Genomic DNA, 21,970 nt, shown 5'->3' on the forward strand with positions numbered 1-21,970 from the left:
GAGATGTGGAGTCAATGTCACACACAACTTTACCTGTGACATGAACCAATCAGTTCCATCCACACTGAACTGCTCAGGTAATGTCCATCCATACATCTCATAGTTTCAGCACTGCAGCTGGTTTGGAAAAAGGAGTCAACTCCTGTGTTACGCTTTAAGTGTGTCCATGCTTTTTATCTTGCTTTACACACACAGTAGGAAAACATTATATAAAAGCCATGAGTTACATTTGTTATGGTATTCTTGTTAAGTATTTTGTATCATTTTATTGGGGATACTTAATAGTGCACATTTAAGCAGTTTAGACTACATGCCTCTCTTTTGGTCAATCATTTCTGTGACTTCAAAGATGATACAAAACAGATTAAACAGAGCATGTTTCTTTATGTCTTCATTTTATTATTTAAATAAAATGCATTTTATGTATTTAATCGTTTTTTCCCCCAATGTAAAATCCCTTAATGTTTTAACAGAAAAGATCAACATAACTCTCCTGGACAACCACAGTCCCAGTGATTGTTATGGTGCCGTTTATATCAATAGTTCTATGGGTCTGCAGCCTGTGTGTGGTTCAGACTGGGACAGACATGATGGAGAAGTGGTTTGCAGAGAGTTGGGCTGTGGCAAGGTGAGATCTCATGCTTTATGGTTAATATGAAATGAATCATGTATCTGTGGCACACAAAAACACCTTGCAGGTTAATTTTGCACAATCAATAGTCAGCAAATATCATATGAAAAATGGCCAAAATCACAATAAATTCCTTACCAAGAAATGTTCATCCATGTGTTTATAAAGCTCAAAACACATTTCTAAAAGTTCAACTTCCGTATAAGTAGCTTATGAGGGGTCAAACTAGGTGTTTATCATTATTCTGAATCTTTGCAAGCATTAAGTTTGGCACCAAGACCTCTCCTTGGCAGCGGCCATGCCCACTTTTCCCATTGATTGCAACCCCAACTTTATAAACCACACAGGGTTTTCTAAATCTCACCTGCACATCCCAACCCAATATTATGCTGTTGTTACAAATTTGTTGTTTAAAAAAAAATCTGTGTGAAAATATATATTGTTGGGTGCATGTAAATTAAAAAGTAGCTTTATTAGTTTATTTCAATTTCTCAAAAACTATGATACTGCTCCACAATGTCAAATACCTCATGATCAAGGTCGCCTGGAGGGCCTGGTAGCTCCAGAGGGCAGGAGTGTAGCAGGGCTGTGATACACTTTGGGAAGGTAGTGCTCACTATACTCCCGCACCGGTGAATTCCATTCTGATTGGCTACGGTTGGCTTTAAAATTTGTGGGTGGGGCCTGTTTTGCACAAAATGCCACAAATCCTGTTCGATTGCCATGAAACTTTGTACGCACACTCTCAGCAGCCAAAGAGGAACTTCCACAGCTCCACCCAATGTTTTTTAAATCGTCCTCATGGTGCCGCTATAGAGACACACGGGCGGAAACGGAAGGCCTACAAATTCACGCCCACTTTTGAGACAGTGCCGCTACTCGGGGTCCGTTAGAACAATGAACTGCAGCTCTCAATGCAATCTCTATGAGAGGCATTGTAAAATACCGTCATTTCACTGGTTAACTACTGAAGCTGTAGCGATTTTTTTTGTGTTCTAATAAACTGTCCCATTTGTTTAATTTGTCCTTTTTAATGTCCCATATCTGTCATCTCGATATACTACCCACAATATACTATAATATACTCCATCAGTGTATCAAAACCGCTAGCATCAGAGATCTTGATTTTTTTCTGTCGCATTATAATACGTCACACATTCATCCCAATATATTCCGAAAGATGCGACATTCGCAGCGACGGCTTGAGCGACTAGGACGAGCGCCCAGTGTAATAACAGTGTATGGTGTGAACTGAGTAACACAGACTGGCACCTTTCTCCTTTACTGCTCCATTCATCTACTACTGCTGAAGTGGTTAATGTGTGTTCTATAATAATAATCCAAATCTATAAAGTAACTTGTCATTTTAACTAAAGTTTTCAAATAATTGTAGTGGAGTAAAAGTATAATATTTGCCTCTGAGATGTAGTGGAGTAGAAGTAAAAGTACTGAAAATACTCCAATAAAGTATAACAAAATACCCCCATTGTCCGTCCGCAGAAGACCGCATGGCTAATTTATATTCACGAGGATATGCAAATTAGCCGGTCTCAGTCCGCAGGCTAGCCACGTCTTTAGCCACCATCCGGGGAGAACATTCACTGAAAATAGCCGATCTACAAGCTGACAACGCGTCATGCTGTGATGCAATGAGCAACAATTATGCTCCCATCCATGCTGACAGCAACCCAGGCATTATGATATGCCTCGGTTACCTTCCAGGAAGGCTTAACCTTGGCCTTAAGAATGATGTGATTCAATCCCTCTGGTTCCAAATGAAGTATTGGCTGCACCCATCCACTTGTGAAGAAGATATGAGCATCCAGGGATCGATGGTTCTTCATTGTGTGGGTTGTATAGACCCCTGAAACCATTCAGAAGAGGTTTGGGAACTCCACAAGTGGAAAAAGTATTCAAATGTTAAAGGAAACACTACAACTGGATTTATGGCAGTTTAGATTTACAATATCAAGAAGTCAGACACAATCACCTGAGGAGCACAGGATTACATAGGATTACACTGCAATCAGTCATTTATTATATTATTCCTATTGATGCAGCTCCCTAAATTGAAATAAATACATTGTATGAAAACTGCAATAAAATAGATGAATTCCTAGGCATGATATGTGAATATACACGCACAGTGCCTAGTATGTATCTTTTTTCTAAAATACATTCATCACATGACAGTCTTGATCGCAATGTCGTTATAGTCACTGAAAATCCTCCTCTAAAGCCTGTACTTCTCCGCACATGGACAAATGCAAAATATAAAGTTCCAACCTTGTAGCCACGGATGTTCACTCACCATTCGGAACCTGTGTGCACTGCATTAATCAGTATTTCTCAATAAATATGTGTTTTAATCCCGTCTGTGTCGGAAGTTCCCTGTATTCCGTAATGAGTGTACTGGCGGAGCGCATCAGGTGAAAGCTGGTATTACACTCAATGCATAAGAGGAAATTGAACGGGGTTCAGGCACAGACTGGATTAAAACACTTATTCGTTGAGAAATACGGACCAATACAGTGCACACATGTTCCGAATGGTGAGTGAACATCCGTGGCAAGGTGAGCGCTTTATATTTTATCTATGGCAGTCTTCCAATAGGCTATTAATACAAACCTGGAGAATCCACTAGATAATTGACGATGTCGGGATATGTCACGTCTGGCCATTTAGTTGGGTCATTTCCCCAGTAATCTGAGTTCCCAGAAGTTTTCGCCGATTTCCCCAACTACTTTTAGGCAACACGCTAAACCTACTAGTTGTAATTTCTCTTTGTACCGTCGGAGCTCTGCGGCAGGTAGAGCATTCATATAACAAGCCATGTTCACATCATTCACCACATACACGGAGAATCGTCTATTCAAAACCGGCGCCGCTTGTAATGATTAACGACAGACACGTCACGGAAGAGCGACAGGTTATCTGTCTGTCAGCTCCTCTCCACTCTGTTAACATTATGGGTAACCCATCCGACTGGCAAATTAAATGTGAAACACACCATCTATTGAGAAAACAAGAAGATATGTTGACAAAGACACTCCATACATTTGGAAACATATTTTTATTTAAATCAATATCGTCTCCAGTTAATTTAGGAATATTTGAAAAGTAGGCTAACTCTCATGTCCTCTCATAGGGAATGCATTGAGAGCTGCAGTTCATCCTTCTAACGGACCCCGAGTAGCGGCACTGTCTCAAAAGTGGGCGTGAATTTGTAGGCCTTCCGTTTCCGCCCGTGTGTCTCTATAACAGTAACTACCTTCCAAAGCTTGCAGGCAATGGGTAAGCAACCCAGCCTGGCGGAGAGAACTAGTTTGCTGTGTTTGTCTACATAGAGTTCACACACACACACACACACACACACACACACACACACACACACACACACACACACACACACACACACACACACACACACACACACACACACACACTATTACTCATACAGATGATCCACTCAGAAATGTTTTGTGTGACAAAGGAAATGTATTTCATTCAGAATACATTGAATGTGTTCTTGCAGGTGATTTACACCAGCACCACCAGCACTGGACATCATGGAATACTGGACAATGTCAACTGTAATGGCACTGAGACGTCACTGTGGCACTGCAAGGCCAAGTACAATGACTCTGTCCCATGCACTTCCACTGCTCATGTTACCTGTGAAAGTAAGAGCATGATGATGCATTATTGTAGTATTGTATATTATTGCAGGTGTTTGGGGATGTTTTGTTTGTAATTTATTGTAACCTTTAGTCAATGTCTATCCTTACTATGAATGTCCCTTAAACAGTAGCAGCAGCACAGTTAAATTCAGACAAAAAAAAAAAAAAGATAATAATAATCAAATATAAATAGTGGAGAAATATATGTCAATTCTGTAATGTTGTGTGTTTGTTTGTGTGATTGTCTCACTCCATTTACATTGGCTTATCTTGATGCCTCTTGTTCTCTTTGCCCATGCTGGACTAATGTCATGATTGGTCTGGTACTGTATACAATTGCAAATACAAATACAATTTAGGCATTTAGCAGACGATCTTATCCAGAGTGACTGACAAGTGTGAAAGCAGAGTAAGCATGAACACTAGTTCAACAACAAATGGTGTAGGAGCCATTTTTATATTATTTCTTAGTTGGCATTATTATTTTTCGACACTGGGTGGCGGGCTCTAGTTTGAACAGCACTAGGTGTTACTTAAGGGTCTCAGGTGCACTGATTAGGTAGATCAGAGGACAGAGGACACAGGGTGGTTAGGAGCCACACCGTTTCTACCAGTACCAGAGAGAAAACAGACAGAACCACTAGACATAACCCTGCATTCAATGGTATGTTCACTTAAAACTGCAAAACTACAATAAATGCACCTAAACCTGGATTTTTTGGACTGGACTTCCATCTGTTATGTTTTATTTCTTTTTACTGCGTAGGATCACTCCATTCACCACCACCTGTGAAGTAATGTGCAATTATTGAAACCAAAGGAGGAATTAAATTGCCATTACATTCAGTAGAAACGTCGCTCTACGAGGACGAGTGAAGATTGGACATCAAAGGACTCAGAAGGACAGATTGTTTCACAGCCAACGCTACTGCCGATTAGGGTGATTGGAAACACCTGCGCAGCTCTATAGGGTGAGTTGTGAACGCAGAAGCTGTTGGAAAATTGTGAATGAACAATCATGTCTGGGGGCAATGGAGATGCCCAGCCACAAGATGGCGACATTGGACAGGATCCTGAAAAGGAAAAAAGAGTTGTCAAACATACCAGCAAGGGCTTGGAAATGTTGATTGAAAAATGTCAGAAGACAAGAAGTTTGTGTGTAAAAAAGGCTGCTAAATCAAGAGAGACATTGAAAGAGCTCATGAATTCCAATGAAAATGTAAATGCAGTAAAATGTCATTTGGAGGAATTAATCAATCTGTGTGGAGAAGCAAGAGAAAGTCATTCCACATTAGTGGAGTTGCCACTACCTGAGGAGGAAACTGAAAGACAAAGTGCATGGTTTCGACCAAAAATTGATATTTTGGAAGCTTTTGTACAGGATGTACAAAGGTGGATCTCAGAGGTGAAACAGATAATACATGTCACTGTTCCGAATGAACCACCAATGCATATCACTATTGAAAAGGAAACACAGGTCACTGTTGAAAGTGAAATGTTAAGTACAGTACATTCTGATGATATTGGACCCCATGACAGTGTATCAAATGTTTCAAAGTCAAGATCCACTCACAAATCCACTGCATCAAAAACATCTTCAACTGCATCTGCTCGCATCATAGCCCAGGCTGAAAAGGCTGCTCTCACGGAACAGATGGCTGCATTGCACAAAAAACATGACATTGAAATGCAACAGGAACAACTCCGAATGCAACAGGAACAACTCCGAATGCGAAGGGAGCAATTACAAATGGAAACTCAACTGGCGGCAGCAAATGCAAAAGCAAACATACTGGAAACAATGGGATCAAGGAGTTCATCTAGAGTGTCAAGCAAGACAAACTCGAAGAAAGGAGCTGCTGCTCCAAGGGAAACAACCACATTCAATGCAAATACATACTTACCTGATCAACAAAAAATAAATGTGACAATGGAAACTACAATTCCTCCCTCCCAGCCACAGGTTGTGAGGCCAAAACAATCACTTCAGGAAACATCTGCCAAAGCTCACTACATGACTCCCGTAATGCAATATTCTCTCCCCAGGCAAAATGTTCAAACCCAAAATATAACACATCAAACTGAAAATGTACAGGTTCATGGAAAAAAGGCTATTCAAAGTCATGTCATTCATACTGCACCCCCTGCAAGTGATGTTTTCAATGTGCTAACAAAACAGAATGACATAACTGCTTTATTGGTTAAACAGAATCTGTATGCTACTTTACCACCAAGAGATATCCCTGTTTATGATGGTGACCCATTAGAATATGAAGGGTTTATCAGAGCATTTGAAAGAGGAGTGGAAAGAAAGACTGACAATTACAGTGACTGCCTGCACTTCCTCGAACAATACACAAGAGGGCATCCAAAACAACTGGTCCGCAGCTGCCAACATCTACCACCATCACAAGGCTATGACAGGGCAAAAGATCTGTTGAAAAAACATTTTGGAAATGAGCACAAAATTGCAACTGCATACATGGAAAAGGTTTTTAACTGGGCAGCTATTAAGCCAGAGGATGTGAAAGGATTGGAGGCATTCTCTCTCTTCTTAAGAGGCTGTTGCAATGCAATGGAACACATAGCCTATATGGAGGAGCTGAATGTTGTTTCACACATGAGGACCATTCTAATGAAACTACCATACAAGCTCAGAGAAAACTGGAGAAACAAGGCATGTGAGCTACTGGAAAAGCATGGACATCGTGCTAAATTCTCAGACCTGGTCAAATTCATTGAACGACATGTAAAAATAATATCTGACCCCCTGTTTGGAAATATCCAGGATACTAGGAGCCCAACTAGCAAAACCTCAACCACAATCAAGCCAAAAGAAAGGTCAAGTCAAAGAAGCAGTTTTGCAACAACATTATCACCCATAAAAACAGCCATGGAGTCAAATGGATTGGAGAAAGATGTATTCATCAGCTCTCAAAATTATTGTCTGTTCTGCAAGAAAACTGGTCACACTTTGGAGCGGTGTCCACAGATGATGAAGAAAAAACATAGAGAGAAGATAGACTTCTTAAAGGAAAATGGAGTCTGTTTTGCCTGTTTGAAGAGAGGACACATAAGCAGAAACTGCAGAAGTCGTCTAACTTGTGATAAATGTAAACAAAATCATCCTGACATACTCCACATTGAACAAACAGAAAAATCAATAGAAAGCAATGCTGTCATCTCGCCTCATACCTGTGGTCATATTGGGGCCGGTGATGAAAGTTCCATCTTCTCAATCGTACCTGTTCAGGTGAAGAGCCACAAGGGAGACACAGTGTTGCAAACCTATGCTTTTTTGGATCATGGAAGCACTTCTACATTCTGTACTGAGAACCTAATGAGAAGGCTGAACATTCCCGGACACAAAACCAATATTCTACTCCGTACCATGAATCAAGTGAAGCCTGAGTCCAGTTACCATATCACCGGTCTGGAAATAGCCAAAATGGACACAAACGATTTCATACAACTCCCTGATGTGTTTACTCATAAAACCATGCCTGTTTCACAACATAACATCCCAAATCAACAAGACCTGTCACAATGGCCCTATCTGAACCATATCACAATACCTGAAATAGACTCTGGCATTGACCTCCTCATCGGCACAAACGCCTCAAAGGTACTGGAACCCTGGGAGGTGGTCAATAGCCAGGAAGATGGACCATACGCTGTGAGGACCCTATTGGGGTGGGTCCTCTATGGTCCCTTGAGAGGAGACAGCACCATCAGGGATGAGAATGGCTGCCCTGCTGCTGCTGTCAATAGAATATCTATTCTGAACCTAGAGGAGCTACTTGTCAAACAGTACAATCAGGATTTCAGTGAAAGAGCCAGTAAAGAAACAGAGGAAATGTCAAGAGAAGAGGTAAAATTCCTTGATATTGTAAACCACTCAGCAAGGATAAAAGATGGACATTACTGCCTAAACTTACCTTTCAAACAAGAGGATCCCATCATGCCAAACAACCGTTGTATCGCAGAGCAACGCATCCAGAGCCTGAAACGCAAGTTCAACAAAAATGAAAAGTTCCATGACGAATACACATCTTTCCTCACAGACATGATAAACAGTGGCTATGCTGAATTGGTGCCAGTGGACCAGCTGAATCGAAGTGATGGAAAGCTCTGGTATATCCCACATCATGGTGTGCATCACTCAAAGAAAGGCACCTTGAGAGTCGTCTTTGACTGCGGAGCAGTCTTTAAAGGAACATCACTTAACTGTCAACTGCTCCAAGGTCCTGATCTTACCAACTCACTTATTGGAGTCCTCATCAGATTCAGACAAGAACCGGTTGCCTTGATGGCGGACATCAAGGCCATGTTCCATCAGGTGAAGGTGTCTGAAAAACATGTTGACTATCTGCGGTTCTTATGGTGGCCTGATGGTGATGTGCAGCAAGATCTGGCTGAATTCAGAATGAAGGTACATCTTTTTGGAGCTGTGTCGTCACCTAGCTGTGCAAATTTCACTTTGAGGAAGACTGCTGAAGACAACCGAGCCCACTTTCCACCTGGGGTGTCGGACACGGTGAACGACAACTTCTATGTGGATGATTGCCTGAAATCCATGCCTACGGCGCGAGAAGCAGTACAACTGGTGAAAGAACTGACTGCTCTCTGCCAGAAGGGTGGATTCATTTTATCCAAATGGATCAGCAACAGCCGTGCTGTATTGGCATCTGTTCCACAGGAGCACAGAGCCAAGGAATTCAGGGAGTTGGACTTGGACAAGGACAGTCTACCAGTGGAAAGAGCCCTGGGATTACACTGGTGTGTTGAGACAGATGTATTCAGGTTCACAGTTGCTGCACCAGAGAGGCCACACACGAGACGTGGCATCTTGTCTGTGGTCGGCTCAATATATGACCCTTTGGGATTTCTGGCACCATTTGCTCTGCCTGCCAAGCTGATGATGCAGGAGCTCTGCAGGAGGAGGCTTGGATGGGATGAAGCCATACCCCAAGTTTTCTCTCAGCAGTGGACAGGATGGCTAGCGGATCTCAAGCAAATGGTGGAGTTCAAAGTGGACCGATGTATGAAGCCTAAGAACTTTGGTCAAGTCACACACTCGCAGTTGCATCATTTTTCGGATGCCAGTGAGAGTGGCTACGGAACTGTCTCTTACCTAAGACTGGAAAATGGCAACAGGGAAGTGCATGTTGCATTCACAATAGGAAAATCCAGAGTGGCACCATTGAAACAAATGACAATTCCAAGAATGGAGCTGGCAGCGGCAGTCCTGGCTGTCAGAGTTGACACTATGCTGCGAAGGGACTTGCAGTTACCACTGGACAAATCCATTTTCTGGACGGATAGCACTACAGTGCTGAAGTACATAAACAATGAAACTAAACGCTTTCAAACTTTTGTAGCAAACAGGATCTCTTTTGTAAGGGATGCTACTGATGTATCACAATGGAGATATGTGAGCACAAAGGAAAATCCTGCAGATGCAGCGTCAAGAGGGCTGACAGCAGACCGCTTCTTAAGCTGCAAAAAATGGCTCAGAGGACCAGATTTTCTCTGTAGATCAAAGGATGAATGGCCAAACTTGCACTTTGAATCTACAATCTCTGCTAATGATCCAGAAATCAAACCTGACATCACAGTAAATGTCATTGTCAAAACTCAATTGAACCCAACCAACTATCTAATCCACTACTTCTCATCATGGATGAGACTGAAGACTGCTGTAGCTTGGCTTCTTAAAGTAAAGACCACACTCTTGCAACTGACTAGAAGGAGAAATGACATTCAAACTGCCGTGAGTAGTGTTGAAAATGATCCTGTCAAATTAAAGGAGAAGGTTGAAGAGGAGATGCAAGTCTTTCAAGCGACACTTCGTGGACAGTGTTTATCTCCTGAAGATCTTAGCCAAGCAGAAAATGCAGTCATCTCATTCAGTCAAAGACAAAGATTCCAAGAAGAAATATCTGTTCTGCAAACTGGTAAAGATGTCAAAAGAAGCAGTCATTTGTACAAATTGGATCCGGTGCTGGATGATGGACTTCTGAGAGTAGGTGGCCGCCTGAATAGGCTAGCGATGCCTGAGGAGATTAAACATCCAATTATCCTCTCGAAGGACCTTCACATATCCACACTATTGTTACGACATATCCATAAACAACTCGGACATGGAGGAAGAAATTATATGCTGTCTTGTCTCCGCAAAAAATATTGGATCATCAAAGCTAACTCCGCTGCAAGAAAAATCATAACCGACTGTATTATGTGCAAACGACAGCGGGGGAGAGTCGGAGAGCAAAAAATGGCAGACTTGCCTTTGGAGAGGATTCAACCAGACAAGCCTCCATTCACAGATGTAGGAGTAGACTACTTCGGTCCTATAGAAATCAAGAGAGGACGAAGTCTCATTAAAAGGTATGGTGTAATCTAAACCTGCATGGCAAGCAGAGCAGTACATCTTGAAGTTGCACATACACTTGACACAGACTCCTGCATCCATGCATTACGAAGATTCATCTGTCGACGAGGCCAAGTTTTGACTTTGAGATCAGATAATGGCACAAACTTTGTAGGAGCGGAAAGAGAATTAAGGGAAGCACTGAATAGTTTGAATCAGGATAAAATCCAGAATGCTATGCTTCAGCAAGGGATAAAGTGGAGCTTTAACCCCCCTGCAGGATCCCATCACGGCGGTGTTTGGGAGCGACTGATCCGCATGGTACGAAGTGTACTACGTTCTGTTCTTCATCAACAAGTGCTCGATGATGAAGGATTGCAAACTTTAATGTGTGAAGTGGAAGCAATTTTAAATGATCGACCCATAACCAAGTCTTCTGATGACCCATTGGACCTGGAAGCGCTGACCCCAAACCATCTTCTTTTGTTGAAAACACAGCCAGTATTGCCACCTGGATTCTTTGTAAAGGAGGATCTGTACCTCAAACGTAGGTGGAAACAAGTACAATACATGGCAGATCTCTTTTGGAAACGATGGACAAAAGAATACTTGCCTTTAATCCAAGAACGGCAACGATGGTCAACAGCAAGGAGAAGTTTTGCCCCAGGTGACATTGTTGTGGTGGTTGATCCCACTGCACCACGAGGCTCCTGGTTATTGGGGAGAATATTGGATACCATTTCTGACACAAAAGGTCTTGTACGCACAGTTCGACTAAAGACTAAAAGCAACATCTTGGAGAGACCAATAACAAAGATATGTCTACTCCAAGAGACTGAAACCTAAGAGACTGAATGCCTACACTGTTTTAGTTGCCTATGTTTTCTTTTGAAATTGGCAAAAATGTGAAAAAAAAGAGAAGAAATGCCAAAAAAATGAGAATTTGAATATGGCTCCCATGTTTTATTTTGTAATTGTGTTATTACACTTAAGACAATTAGGGGCCGGTGTGTAGGAGCCATTTTTATATTATTTCTTAGTTGGCATTATTATTTTTCGACACTGGGTGGCGGGCTCTAGTTTGAACAGCACTAGGTGTTACTTAAGGGTCTCAGGTGCACTGATTAGGTAGATCAGAGGACAGAGGACACAGGGTGGTTAGGAGCCACACCGTTTCTACCAGTACCAGAGAGAAAACAGACAGAACCACTAGACATAACCCTGCATTCAATGGTATGTTCACTTAAAACTGCAAAACTACAATAAATGCACCTAAACCTGGATTTTTTGGACTGGACTTCCATCTGTTATGTTTTATTTCTTTTTACTGCGTAGGATCACTCCATTCACCACCACCTGTGAAGTAATGTGCAATTATTGAAACCAAAGGAGGAATTAAATTGCCATTACAAATGGTAACTAGAAAAAGTGCTCCTCGGAGCACAGGTCTCCGCCAGGTCACGTCGTTATTGTGGCCTCCTGGTGGCGCTATAATAGGACAATGTGAAAAGGGTGGCATTTCTTCCTCTGCCTAGTGGGAATGAGCGTGCATTCATGATTTGAGGCATTTTGTTGCAAAAATGTGTTTTGCTAAATTAGACCTGCTGGTGGCGCTATAACAGGGCAATGTGAAAAGGGGGTCATTGCGTCCTTGGCCTAGTGGGAATGTGTGTGCAAATTTTCACGGAAATCACACGCTGCGTTCATGATTTGAGACATTTTGTTCAAAACGGACCAATCCTGCCAACTTTGGAAGCCAACCTTAGCCAATCAGGATGTAATATGAAATATCGGACAGATCTGTCTTGATCACATGACTATAGAGATACTGTGTACCGATTTGCGTGATATTTGGATAAAATCTGTAGGAGTAATATCCAAAAATGTGTTTTGCACAAATCGGCCTCCTGGTGGCGCTATAACAGGCCCATGTGAAAAATTTGGGGCAGAGGTTCTGCTGTGGCATCGAGGGAGTGTTTGTGTGCAGTTTCACAGCGACTGGGGCAACGGTGGTGGAGATTAGCTGGTAACAGACAGAAGGACGGACGGACGGACACACACACACACGGACGGACGGACGGACGGAGGGTAAAACATACTCTCTCGCCATGCCTTCGGCCTGGTGGAGACAAGTCACATACGAGTACAAAGAGAATAAGTTCTGTCACAGTGATGGCATGGTCAGAAAGGGTGTCAGGTTCATTGTATCAAGCTGCTGATAGGTCTAGATAGAAGAATCAGGACTGCAGAGTGGAAGGCAGCCTAGGCAGCATGGAGTGCTTCTCTGACTTTGAGAAGTGCCGTTTCAGTGGAGTGGGCTGGTTTGATCCAGCAGGTTGTTCTGTGAGAGACTGTACATGAATAGAAAATCTGTTTCACTTGAAGTTTTTATACTGTTTCCATGCAGCCAGTGTCAAGGCTGATTTCAAGGATTCCAGAGATCATTGTTCTGGAAATGTGAAGATACGCTATGGAGACCAACGATACCCTGTCTGTAAAGAAACCCTGAATGACACCAATGTCCAAAATACCATCTGCAGAGATCTGCAATGTGGAGAGACCGGCGAGCCTGTTGAGTTCTTTGGACCTTTACCGCAAAGTCCACCTGAAGTCGCGTCAGGACTGAGCTGTCCTGCAAACAGCCACAAGGTGGCAGACTGTAACATTACTTTACAGGACAAAGGACATTGTTCTCTTGGTGGCCTCCAGTGTTCTGGTACGTTTTAAATGCTTTCATCTGATTCCACCTGACTTTTGATTAATTGATTTAATACTTTCAATCTCTAAAGTAATGTAAACAGCACATAGGTAAGGTACAGTAAAACATTTAGGCTAAAAGGTTAACATAAAAAAAGTCATCAGTTAAATAAGTGTTGTACAGGTGTCGTATATTGGTCCATTGATCAGACAGGAAAAACACTATTCCATAACTATTCCCTAAGTGCAAGAATAAGAAGCATCCAGTTTGAAAGAGGGTTTGTCCATAGAAATGCTTTTATTTCCACAGACGTGACACCTGCATTGCCAATCCACAGAGTGTACCTGAATCACAACATTACAATATATACAGACTGACATTTCACATAGGACCATCCTACTATCTCCTTCTTGACCACTCACAAACAGGTTTTTAGGAACAAAAGACTTCTTGGGGTGGACCTTCTCAGTCAGCACAATAGATCACACAATCTGTCTTGGTTTTAACACATAACATTTATCTATCAAACTGCACTTTTACACAAGCTCATATTATGAAATCATTGTTTAACATCTTATTACCTTCAAAATAAGCTCACACATATATGTATTCAACCTTGTATGATTTAGAAAAAAAGAGATGATTTAAGTAGCATGACATTATTCCTTAGATTCAAGAAGAAAAGTTTACATGCAACTAACTGGTTTCTCCCCAACCACATTTGTTCATAATTGTGTTACTTACTACAAAATAAGCTTTTACTGTGAAACAAGAATAATTACAAGAATTCAATTTGAGTCTGCATGACTTCACCTTTACCACACTTCCTGGGGAGAGAGAGATGTTTTCACTTTGGCCACCTTACATAAAGACAATAGTATTGAAATCAGCCTGCTAACTAACAAAAGACTTGGCTCTGTGACTTGTTTTTAGTTCACACCTAAAGCTGGGCTCTGCTGTTGCAGAACAAAGACCAGGATCCTCAGGGTGTGACTGATTTAAATCAAAATGCGAAAACATACATCAGTACTCAAATCTTGCTTTCTCAGCCTCATCTCAAATCACAGTCTCACTGTTATTAACCAATAATAAATGAAGTCCTGGTCTGGATATACCATACAGGTACTGTGCATGTTACAGTAACAGTCCATGTGAACATGGACTGTGGTAGGATATGTGTTTACATCAATAACCTCTTGAACTGAAGCAACTCTTGAACTGATTAATATTTATTAGTTTTCATCAACTACTCTCTGTCTCTGTTACTTCTCAGACTGGCAGAAGATCAGAATAAAACATCTGACACAGCATGGAAGACACTTTGAGGGACATGTGTTTGTTTACAGTCAGAATGGTTCCAGGATGGTTTCTAGCCATGGCTGGACAGACAAAGAGGGAGACAAACTGTGCCGTGATCTGGACCGTGGTGGTTATATAAACCATACAGCATCAAATAGTTCTTCTGATCTGTGGGAGAAGAGCTTCAACTGTAGTGATGTGAAGAACCTGAAGACCATCTGGGACTGTGAACGTGAAAATACAACCTCTGGGAACCAAGGGGTCTACCTCCAATGCCAGAGTAATGACTATTATTAGTGTGGTTGCCCTAACAGCGCAACACACTATAGTACTTGTCCGACTTGCTTTTTCGTTATTCCAGATAAACTTTATTTTGTCCCGCTACTCCTCCCAGAGTTTTCACGCACTCAAGCCATATGTCATGTCTTTATTTTTAAGAGATAGGTTGTATAGTTTAATTGGTATTAATTTATTAGTGAATACATTTTCCCCATTGACTTGTAATGGGAAATGTAAGAACTCCCATTCAAGTATTTTTCTCTTGGAAACCGTAAGTGCTACCAATACAACACTTGGAGGGGAGGTTCATAGTCCAGTGCCAACTTTTGGAAAAAACAAGAATGCCTCATGGTGGCGCTATAACAGCCCACTTTACGTTTCAGCCTATAACTTTTGAACCGTAGGTCGTAGAATAAAAAAAAAAATCCCCATGATTCCTTGGGTCATGATGCAACTCACCATATAGGCCACGCCCATTTGCGTCTGAATATATTTTCCGCCATGTAGAATGTTCTTCAAAACACACTTTTTGCACTTTCTCCAACAGATTTTGTCTAAATCTCACAAAAATCGGTACACATGATCTCTGGACCCATGCGATAAACATATCCACGCGGATCCACAAATTTGATAGTCCATACCGTTCGTCCGTAATAGGCTTCCAAAGTTGGAGGGAGGGGCTTGTTTTACAAATGCCAAAAATCATGAACAAAACGTCCAGTCAATCCCAAATTTGAATCACACGTCAAGGGTGGTTTAATCAACAAATCCCCAAAAGCGTTTCCACTTTGATCCATAGGGAGCGCCACAAATGTGCAAAATGTAACCGTTTGCTGCAAAAACATGATTTTTGGGGGATCAATCCTCTCAAAATGAAATACAAGTGATCTCAGGAGTGACGTGACAATATAATTGTCCGGTTAAATTTGTGGGAGGGGCCTATTTCTTTAGTGGGAGGGGCCTATTTCCTAAAATAAAAACGGCATGTATCACGAACGCAGGATCTGTTCAGCACCGAATTCGAATCGCACGTTGCACGGCCTCCGACGGTATTCCTCCCAGTGTATTCCTCGTGTCCCGGCGGCCGCACCCCGCGTCTGCACAACCACAAATTTCCCAGAATTGCGAATATTCTAGTTACTATTACATCTATAATTCTAGAGTAATAAATAGTTTTACCAAACAGTGTTATCCCCAACTAAAACAACAAAAAATGGATAATAATACATAATTTAATTATTTTAATTGTATTAAAAATAATATAATGAATTGACACCCTTGATTTTACCAGTCCATTTGTACACATTAGGAGTTATATTACTGTAACATAAAGGATTGTGTTCAAAAGATGATTTAATTTCAAGACAGATGAATGTTTAAGTGTGGAAAAAGATCAATGAAGATCATCATTGATCATAATTGGATGAGGGATATTCAGGCCTCATCAGGCCCAGTGGATGTAAGCCTCCTATTTCAAGTAAATGGTTTGAAAGACATCTTTACATGACCTCATAACATATTTTTTCAGCGCTATCACATCTATGTGGTTGTGGGATTAGGGATGTATTTATTTTTGCTGATTTGCTGTTGTTTCTGTTTTCCCAGATAATCCTGTGGTCACCCTCCCATACTGCTCTGGTGAGGTGAAGATCGATGGCATCAGGGTGTGCAGTGGTCACTGGGATGACAAACATTCGCAAACAGTTTGCAGAGAGCTGGGCTGTGGCAATGCTCTGCCCTTTAAAAAACATGGAAGAACTGGGTCAGATGTTTACCACGTCCGTTGCCAGGGCTCTGAGTCCAGTCTTGGGCAGTGTGAGACGGTCCGGGGCCGGTGTGCTGGAGGACTGGTGTCTGTGTACTGTACAGGTGAATTATTTGATATACTTCTAATAAGAGACACTCTGCAGGAGTCTAGACTTTTGCGTTTTGTTTGTAGTAATTGCTGTATGTAATTTTGTATGTTATATAGGCTAGTAGTTACCATATCTCATTTTGTATTCTAGCTACTGTATATCATTTTTGTTTTATATAGTAACTACTGTATATATTTTTTATGCATTTGTGTTGTGCTGTTCAATGAATATTCAAATGTTCAATGGTACATTTTCACATAAAGATGTGTGTTAAAGTGTTGGTACATTTTCACATAAAGATGTATGTTAAAGTGTTGGTACATTTTCATATCTGTTAACAGATCACCCCATGCTAAAAGACGGGAACAATGTCTGTTCTGGAACCTTGGTGGTGGAGGACGGTGACATTTGGAATATTACCTGCAATGAAAACACCAAAATAACAGCTGATGTGATGTGCAAACAACTGAGATGTGGAGTCCGTGTCACACATAACTTTACCTGTGACAGGAAGCAATCAGTTCCACCCACACTGAACTGCTCAGGTAATATGAATATTCATACACCTCATAGTTTCAGCACAGCAACAAGAAAAAGGAGTCAACTCCTGTGTTGTTAAGCTTTAAGTTAGACCATGATATCTATCTTGCTTTACTCACACAGTAGGAAACATTACATAAAAGCCATAAGTTTAATTTCATGGCATCTTAAGTGTGTTGTATTATTTTATTGGGGATACAAAACCATGCACATTTAAGCAGCTTAGACACAGGTATTATGCCTATATTTTGGCAGTTCATTCATGTGACTTCAAAGATGATACAAAACAGATTAAATGGAGCATGTTTGTTTATTTCTTAATTTTATCATTTAAATTAAATGCATTTCACTTATTTAATCGTTTTTCCCCCAATGTAAAATCCCTTAATGTTTTAACAGAAAAGATCAACATAACTCTCCTGGACAACCACAGTCCCAGTGATTGTTATGGTGCCATTTATATCAATAGTTCTATGGGTCTGCAGCCTGTGTGTGGTTCAGACTGGGACAGACATGATGGAGAAGTGGTTTGCAGAGAGTTGGGCTGTGGCAAGGTGAGCTCTCATTCTTTATGGTTAATATGAAATGAATGTGTGGCATGAATGAATGTGTGGCACACAAAAACACCTTGCAGGTTAATTTTGCACAATCAGTAGTCAGCGAATATCATATGAAAAATGGCCAAAATCACAATAAATTCCTTACCAAGAAATGTTCATCCATGTGTTTATAAAGCTCAAAACACATTTCTAAAAGTTCAACTTCCGTATAAGTAGCTTATGAGGGGTCAAACTAGGTGTTTATCATTGTTCTGAATCTTTGCAAGCATTAAGTTTGGCACCAAAACCTCTCCTTGGCAGCGGCCATGCCCACTTTTCCCATTGATTGCAACCCCACCTGTATAAACCACACAGGGTTTTCTAAATCTCACCTGCACATCCCAACCCAATATGCTGTTGTTACAAATTTGTTGTTCAAAAAAAAAAAGTCTTTGCGATAATATATATTGCTGGGTGCATGTAAATTAAAGTAGCTTTATTAGTTTATTTCAATTTCTCAAAAACTATGAGATACAGCTCCACGATGTAAAATACCTCAGGATCAAGGTCGCCTGGAGGGCCTGGTAGCTCCAGAGGGTAGGAGGGTAGCAGGGCTGTGATACACTTTGGGCAGTAGAGTCCGCTATACTCCCGCACCGGCGGATTCCATTTCGATTGGCTATGGTTGGCTTTCAAATTTGCGGGTGGGGCCTGTTTTGCACAAAATGCCACAAATCATGTTCGATTGCCGTGAAACTTTGTACGCACACTCTCAGCAGCCAAAGAGGAACTTCCACGGCTCCACCCAATGTTTTTTAAATCGTCCTCATGGTGCCGCTATAACAGTAACTACCTTCCAAAGCTTGCAGGCAATGGGTAAGCAACCTTGCCTGGCGGAGAGAACTAGTTTGTTGTGTTTGTCTACATACAGTTCACACACACACACACACACACACACACACACACACACACACACACACACACACACACACACACACACACACACACACACACACACACACACACACACACACACACACACACTATTACTCATACAGATAATTCCACTCAGAAATGTTTTGCGTGACAAAGGAAATACATTTTATTCAGAATACATTGAATGTGTTCTTGCAGGTGATTTACACCAGCACCACCAGAACTTGGCAACATGGAATACTGGACAATGTCAACTGTAATGGTACTGAGACGTCACTGTGGCACTGCAAGGCGAAATACAATGACTCTGTCCCATGCACTTCCACTGCTCATGTCACCTGTGAAAGTAAGAGCATGATGTATTATTGTAGTATTGTATATTATTGCAGGTGTTTGGGGATGTTTTGTTTATCATTTATTGTAACCTTTAGTCAATGTCTATCATTACTACGAACGTTCCTTAAACAGTAGCAGCAGCACAGTTAAATTCAGACAAAAAAAATAAGATAATAATAATCATATATAAATAGTGGAGAATGGAATGTCAATTCTGTAATGTTGTGTGTTTGTTTGTGTGATTGTCTCACTCCATTTACATTGGCTTATCTTGATGCCTTTTGTTCTCTTTGCCCATGCTGGACTAATGTCATTATTGGTCTGGTACTGTATTGCAATTACAAATACAATTTAGGCATTTAGCAGACGATTTTATCCAGAGTGACTGACAAGTGTGAAAGCAGAGTAAGCATGAACACTAGTTCAACAACAGACGGTAACAAGTAACATAAGAGTGCAAAGAGAATACGTCAGAAAGGGTGTCCGGTTCATTGTATCAAATGCTGCTGATAGGTCTAGATAGAAGAATCAGGACTGCAGAGTGGAAGGCAGCCTAGGCAGCATGGAGTGCTTCTCTGACTTTGAGAAGTGCCGTTTCAGTGGAGTGGGCTGGTTTGATCCAGCAGGTTGTTCTGTGAGAGACTGTACATGAATAGAAAATCTGTTTCACTTGAAGTTTTTATACTGTTTCCATGTAGCCAGTGTCAAGGCTGATTTCAAGGATTCCAGAGATCATTGTTCCGGAAATGTGAAGATACGCTATGGAAACCAACGATACCCTGTCTGTAAAGAAACCCTGGAGGACACCAATGTCCAAAATACCATCTGCAGAGATCTGCAATGTGGAGAGACCGGCGAGCCTGTTGAATTCTATGGACCTTTACCGCAAAGTCCACCTGAAGTCGTTTCAGGACTGAGCTGTCCTGCAAACAGCCACAAGGTGGCAGACTGTAACATTACTTTACAGAAAAAAGGACATTGTTCTCTTGGTGGCCTCCAGTGTTCTGGTACGTTTTAAATGCTTTCATCTGATTCCACCTGACTTTTGATTGATTGATTTAATACTTTCAATCTCTAAAGAAATGTAAACAGCACAGAGGTAAGGTACAGTAAAACATTTAGGCTAAAAGGTTAACATAAAAAAGTCATCAGTTAAATAAGTGTTGTACAGGTACTGTGCATGTTACAGTAACAGTCCATGTGAACATGGACTGTGGTAGGATATGTGTTTACATCAATAACCTCTTGAACTGAAGCAACTCTTGAACTAATTAATATTTATTAGTTTTCATCAACTATTCTCCCTACCCACATGATTTCCTCACATCGCAATCTTCGCTCACTTTCCTCCACTGATCTTTCCGCTTCTGTTCTCTCTGCTCTCCCTGCCCCCGAATCCTTTGCTCTTTTATCCCCTGATACTGCCACAGATCTTCTTTTCTCTACTCTATCCTCTTCTCTCGACCATCTCTGTCCCCTCACCACCAGGACTGCACGCCAAACTCCACCTGCCCCCTAGTTGTCGGACTCAGTGCGGACTGAGAGACGGAGCCTGAGAGCAGCTCAGCGCAAATGGAGAAATGGCAACCTCTTGGAGGACAATCTTACCTTCCAATCTCTCCTTTCTACCTTTTCCTCCTCTCTATCAGCTGCTAAAGCTGCTTTCTTCTGCACTAAAATTCAGGCTTCTGCTTCCAACCCTAAAAAACTCTTTGAAACTTTCTCCTCTCTCCTGCAACCACCTCCCCCTCCTCCCTCCTCGTCCCTCCTCCCTAACGATTTCGCCAACTTCTTTGACAAGAAGGTGAACGATATCCGATCCTCATTCCCTCCTCCCCCGGCTGGTGCCCTGCGCACTACCCACACCCGTCTGTCTTCCACTCTCCCCTCTCTACCTTCATCTACTCCTCTTCCCTCCCCCTCCACCTCTCTATCCCACTTTTCTCCCCTCTCCCCTAACAAGGTCCTTCTCCTTGTTACCTCTAGCCGCCCCACCTCATGCTCTCCGGTCCCATCCACTCTGCTGCAGTCCACTGCACCTGAACTTCTTCCCTTCTTAACCCACCGTATTAACACCTCTCTGACATCTGGTTACTTTCCTCTACTTTCAAGACTGCCAGAGTCACCCCCTCCTTAAGAAACCGACACTTGACCCCTCTGAAGTCAAAAACTACAGACCGGTTTCCCTTCTGTCCTTCCTATCTAAAACTCTCGAACTCTCTGTCTTCAAACAACTGTCCTCGTACCTCCACCAGAACAACCTCCTGGACGCCAACCAGTCTGGGTTCAAAGTGGGTCACTCGACAGAGACTGCCCTCCTGGCAGTGGCGGAGTCGCTCCATACCGCTAGAGCGAACTCTCTCTCCTCCGTCCTGATTCTCCTGGACCTGTCTGCAGCGTTCGACACAGTGAACCATCAGATCCTCCTCTCCACCCTCGAGGGGATGGGTGTCTCAGGCTCTGCACTCTCCCTGTTTGCATCCTACCTGACGGGTCGCTCCTACCAGGTGATGCTGAGAGGGTCTGTGTCAGTACCACACAGGCTCACTACTGGGGTTCCCCAAGGCTCGGTTCTGGGTCATCTTCTTTTCTCTCTCTACACTACATCTCTTGGTGCTGTCATCCACTCCCATGGCTTTTCCTACCACTGCTATACCGATTACACCCAGCATTGCTGCTTCTCTGGCTAACATCTCGGAGTGGATGTCGACGAACCACCTGAAGCTCAACCTGGACAAGACCGAGCTGATGTTCATCCCGGGGAAGGGTTGTCCGCACCGAGACATGGCCATCACCATTGATA

At 42.0% G+C, this 21,970-nt stretch overlaps 2 protein-coding genes across 2 annotated transcripts in view; both read left to right on the top strand.

Annotated features, from left to right (window-relative positions):
* The window catches only part of LOC311037220 (antigen WC1.1-like), a gene marked incomplete at its 3' end in the record, with an annotated part of 22,501 nt that extends 1,291 nt beyond the window's left edge, over positions 1-21,210 (top strand). Inside the window, exons 3-10 of the mRNA XM_084046340.1 lie at positions 1-77; positions 474-628; positions 4,167-4,314; positions 13,092-13,400; positions 14,656-14,961; positions 16,566-16,829; positions 17,756-17,910; positions 21,154-21,210. The exon at positions 1-77 is cut by the window's left edge and continues 133 nt beyond it. Coding sequence (XP_083902466.1) covers positions 1-77; positions 474-628; positions 4,167-4,314; positions 13,092-13,400; positions 14,656-14,961; positions 16,566-16,829; positions 17,756-17,910; positions 21,154-21,210 — 1,471 coding nt within the window. The remainder of the gene's footprint in view (positions 78-473; positions 629-4,166; positions 4,315-13,091; positions 13,401-14,655; positions 14,962-16,565; positions 16,830-17,755; positions 17,911-21,153) is intronic.
* The window catches only part of LOC311037343 (antigen WC1.1-like), a gene marked incomplete at its 3' end in the record, with an annotated part of 78,206 nt that overhangs the window by 27,200 nt on the left and 29,036 nt on the right, over positions 1-21,970 (top strand). The gene's annotated exons all lie outside the window — the stretch shown is intronic.

This window comes from Gymnoscopelus microlampas, assembly GCF_963454915.1.
Source record: "Gymnoscopelus microlampas genome assembly, chromosome: 21".
Lineage (NCBI taxonomy): Eukaryota > Metazoa > Chordata > Actinopteri > Myctophiformes > Myctophidae > Gymnoscopelus > Gymnoscopelus microlampas.